Source organism: Mizuhopecten yessoensis, unplaced genomic scaffold (assembly GCF_002113885.1).
Source record: "Mizuhopecten yessoensis strain PY_sf001 unplaced genomic scaffold, ASM211388v2 scaffold1437, whole genome shotgun sequence".
In the NCBI taxonomy this organism is placed as follows: Eukaryota; Metazoa; Mollusca; class Bivalvia; order Pectinida; family Pectinidae; genus Mizuhopecten; species Mizuhopecten yessoensis.
Window position 1 is genome coordinate 71,433 of NW_018404046.1, and position 4,614 is coordinate 76,046.

Here is a 4,614-nt window from a genome sequence, read left to right on the forward strand (position 1 = left end):
TGTTTGCTGACACTTTGGGGAAAAGACGATTAGTTCCGTCTTTTCCTGATTAAGTTTAAGCATGTTGGCGTTCATCCAGATACTGATATCTGTCAGACAAGCTTCCAGACTTTCTGAGACTGTATTCCAACTGTCCTGTGGTTTTATGACCATGTAAATTTGTGTGTCATCAGCATAGCAATGATAGCGAAGGCTATGGCGACGACAAATCTCTCCAATCGGTTTGGAGTACATACAATATTTTCGTGGTCCTAACATCCATTCCTGTAGATCTTCAACTGAATTTATTTGATGCACTTGTGTCACCTATTTTATTATATGGATGTGAAATATGGGGCTATGAAAATACAAAAAGTATCGAAAAAATACATTTACAGTTTTGTAAGGAAATTCTTAACATTCGGAAGAGCACCCACAATTATATGGTATATGGTGAGTTGGAAACGTTTATCCCCTAGAAATTAAAACCAGTGTTAGAATGGTTATGTTCTGGCATAAGCTTATAACGGGTGGATCGAAATTATCTGGTGTAATGTATAAGTTAATGTATAATTTGCACCAGAATTCTGTATCAAGTTTTAAATGGTTAACGTATATACGAGATATTTTAAACAATACTGGATTTAATAATTTATGAACTCTCCAAATATCATGTACAATTAATAGACAATGCTTGAAAACTATCATTAAGCAGAGATTATGCGATCAATTCATTTAAAGATGGTTTCATGATGTTGAAACATCCTCGCGAGGGCAAGTTTACTTATTATTCAAATCTCAGTTTAATATTGAACCATATCTTTTAAAGCTTAATCGTAATGAACGAAAAGTAATATGTAAATTTAGAACATCAAATATAAAAATTCCTATAGAAACAGGAAGATTGAATAGAGTCCCACGCGAGGAAAGGTTATGTACCCTTTGTAATAACTGTGTTGGGGACGAATACCACTACTTATACCAATGTACTAATGTATCTGTTGTAGCTCTTAGACAACTTTATATACCAAATTATTATTATGTCAACCAAACTTATATCAAAATGAAAGGAATGTTATCAATATGTAACACGGTAATTTTAACAAAAGTAAGTAAATGTATACAAAGAGTAATGAAGCTTCTTAATATCTAAAATAAGTTAGCTAAAAGAATTATTGAAATGGGTTGTTTTTGTATAAATTGTATCATGTGTCATATTATATATGTACTATGTCCATCAATGTATACTATGTAATATGTGACCTCTTGTTACGCACGTACACAAAAAATGTATACGTGTGGCGTGAGTGTAAAAATAAAACTTGAAACTCGAACTTGATAAATGTGTTATAATTTATTGCTTAAGATATCATTTCCGATTTATAATCACAAAATGTTTGTTTCAAAATATGTATAATTCACCATTAAGTGTCTTATTCGAAAAAGCTATACATATTACAAATGTTTTTCATTTCAACAGGTTTTATTAAATCAATCCGATTAAAAAAGGAATTGGGCAACAGGCAAAACCTATACAAGCCCTCTCCCTGACATGGTACATGTAAATGTTATCTCGTGGATGCGATAACTAGTTCATTTGTTTACAGTTCTAAAATATTTATTCATACACCGCCATTTATCCTTTTAATTGTAGACCAGTACAGCTATTTCCATCTAAAGTGAACCTGTACCAAGGGAGACAATCTAGTTGAGGAAACCAATATTGATTTTCCGAACGTAATATTTGAATACAGGTTAAACAGTATGCAGGACATGAAAATATTCCGAAGAAACATATTTCAAGTATGTTTTAGACAAAATAATCACAATGGATGACGAAGTAAAACAAATCAGTTGGTAAGATACTCGTCATAGGAACATGACATAGCAAAAGGTTCAGCAGTTCAATATGTTATCCCGCACTTAAGCTAAAAACACACACAACAGTTAGTAATGAGCAAGTAATACTGTAACAGAAATAATCGATCCTCGCTGCATTTAGGATCCCGCATCCACAGCTATCCCTACGGTATCGTACACGTTAGGGACGGTCCTAGTCAGGGAATCAAGTTTTTCATAATTTTCGTCAGCTGTGGCACTTTTGGAAATTTGCCTCCCATTTTTAGTGTCTACAACTTCATAAAGACCATCTGAAATAAGGAAAGGTGAAGAGAGGGCAATATATAGTTAACAAAAGTAATTCGAAATGTTAATTCGTAGTGCGACGTTGCTTATGCAATAAGTAAGGTCACGCTTTTAATATATTCATAATGTTGTAAAAAGCAAAATATGGTTATCAATACGCCTACTTAACGTAATGCAAAGCAATAGCGTATATAGGGGTACAAACAATTGTATAAGACAAACTTAATTTTCCTAATGCTGGCTTCATTTTATCAATTGATCACAAACGCTCAGTCTGTGAAATGATCGATACTAAGCTACCCCATAAGATTTCAACGTTGATGCATTAAAAGTAACATACCGGAACGAGACTTCAACAGACACTGAAATATCGTAGCTTGAAACTTCTTCAACAGAAAATCTTGATAAAGGGGTTTACATATCAACAGAACGCATTATACGGAACATCTGGTTCCAAAGTATGGGATGAGGTTGTAACTGTTTGAAGAGGGGCATTTTTGCCCGTTTAAATTATAATGATTGTATACACCCTCTGTTGAAATTATAATGATTATATTTTCCCCAAGAGTACACTAAAACGGTACAAACATGTCTATACGTGTAACACCTTTTTAAGCTAAAAACAAACAAATGTATATTGCCAAAACGTTGTTGACGATCCCGTATTTATTTCAAGGACATTAGATTCTCTTTTAAGATATAATTGATACACATACATAAAAACTAGAAAAGACATTTCCGTAACATTACAAAAATTACCTATATCTGCCTTTAACTCGTGTCTTTTGGCGTGTTGTAAGATGTCGGACATCTGAATAGGTCCCTTGTTGTCTCTGTGCTTCATCGCGAGACGCCTGGTCTGTACAATAACTAAGATGACCAGAACTAGAATGAGCATTCCACATCCAACACCTATCCCGACTGCAGCAGTATTAATGTTGTCTGTGTCTGTAAGACCTTAAATAGGGTTATTAAAGTCAGCATTTGTTTAAACGTGTATTTTAAGGATAAGTTTAAAGTCAAATATATATGTCTGTTTTATACACATTTTTATCAAACATCTAGAATGTATTTGTACCTTGATACATACTTTTCAAATTTAGATGAATGCCGGTGTTCTTCATGAAATAAAAGTGCAAAGCAGTTAACAAAATTAAATCAATTAAAGAAGAAATGCGACAGAGTTAAATACAAGGTTGAAAAATCAAAGTAGAGATATTTGCCATATCTTACTAACCGGCACAGTATCCATTGATCTGAATACAGAAGTTGTCATTGCAGTCGTGTGGACAAATTTTATCACAATGTGCACCGTGGTATCTAGCTTGGCATTCTGAAACGTGAACAGAACGCNTAAGTATACAGCACCACATTATCAATGTTTTTTTATAAATAAGTACCTGATATAACCGGAATAGCAAACTTTTCAATGACATTGATATCATGTATGTCTATAAACACGTTTAGGGTAACGAAACATTAAGAAAGTTTTGATTCAGGCAGTTGATCTGTGTGTATGTATCACGTTTACTCACCCATAAATGCATATGTTAAACATCATGTTGTAGTGAACGTACCGTTGCATACTCCGGTGATTCTATCACATTCTTCATTACAGTTATCCGGACAAATCTGGTCACAGACAGCACCATATAGTCCAAGAGCACACTCTATAACGTGCATACTTAACTTTAAATCATAGAATTGAAAAACGATGTTTGGATTGTCAGTGGCTGATTTTTCGTCATAGAGTGTCTCTCAAACATATCATTTTCAGACTTGACATTTAGTAATTTGGTTAGTAACCTATAATTGTTGCCAGACAATTGTAAAAATGGGGCGGGGTGCTTTCTCAAACAAGCTGATCGTATGAGTTGTTTTGAAGTTGATAACCCTAGATAATGCTCTAAATTAAAGCAGGTATTTCGTTTTGTATCGTTTTATTATATAAATCATACTTTTTTACCTTCATTATTACAGAGGCACTATTTAGTAAAGCTACTGACATCCTAGAAAAACCCAGATTTGAATTTATTTAGAGTTGAAATAGATGGTAGCAGTGCGGGTTCCTCTAAAAAAAATGGTGACACCCGCATGTCNTCTATAAACACGTTTAGGGTAACGAAACATTAAGAAAGTTTTGATCCAGGCTGCTGATCTGTGTGTATGTATCACGTTTACTCACCCATAAATGCATATGTTAAACATCATGTTGTAGTGAACGTACCGTTGCATACTCCGGTGATTCTATCACATTCTTCATTACAGTTATCCGAACAAATCTGGTCACAGACAGCACCATATAGTCCAAGAGCACACTCTATAACGTGCATACTTAACTTTAAATAGAATTGAATAACGATGTTTGGATTGTCAGTGGCTGATTTTTCGTCATAGAGTGTCTCTCAAACATATCATTTTCAGACTTAAAATTTAGTAATTTGGTTAGTAACCTATAATTGTTGCCAGACAATTGTAAAAATGGGGCGG

At 33.9% G+C, this 4,614-nt stretch overlaps 1 protein-coding gene across 1 annotated transcript in view; it reads right to left on the reverse strand.

Moving 5' to 3' along the window:
• Positions 1-1,328: 1,328 nt before the first annotated feature.
• The window catches only part of LOC110462309 (multiple epidermal growth factor-like domains protein 10), a 22,674-nt gene continuing 19,388 nt past the window's right edge, over positions 1,329-4,614 (reverse strand). The window contains exons 14-16 of the mRNA XM_021516233.1: positions 3,362-3,457; positions 2,884-3,081; positions 1,329-2,129 (exon numbers count right to left, since the gene is read on the reverse strand). Coding sequence (XP_021371908.1) covers positions 1,978-2,129; positions 2,884-3,081; positions 3,362-3,457 — 446 coding nt within the window. The 3' untranslated portion in view covers positions 1,329-1,977. The remainder of the gene's footprint in view (positions 2,130-2,883; positions 3,082-3,361; positions 3,458-4,614) is intronic.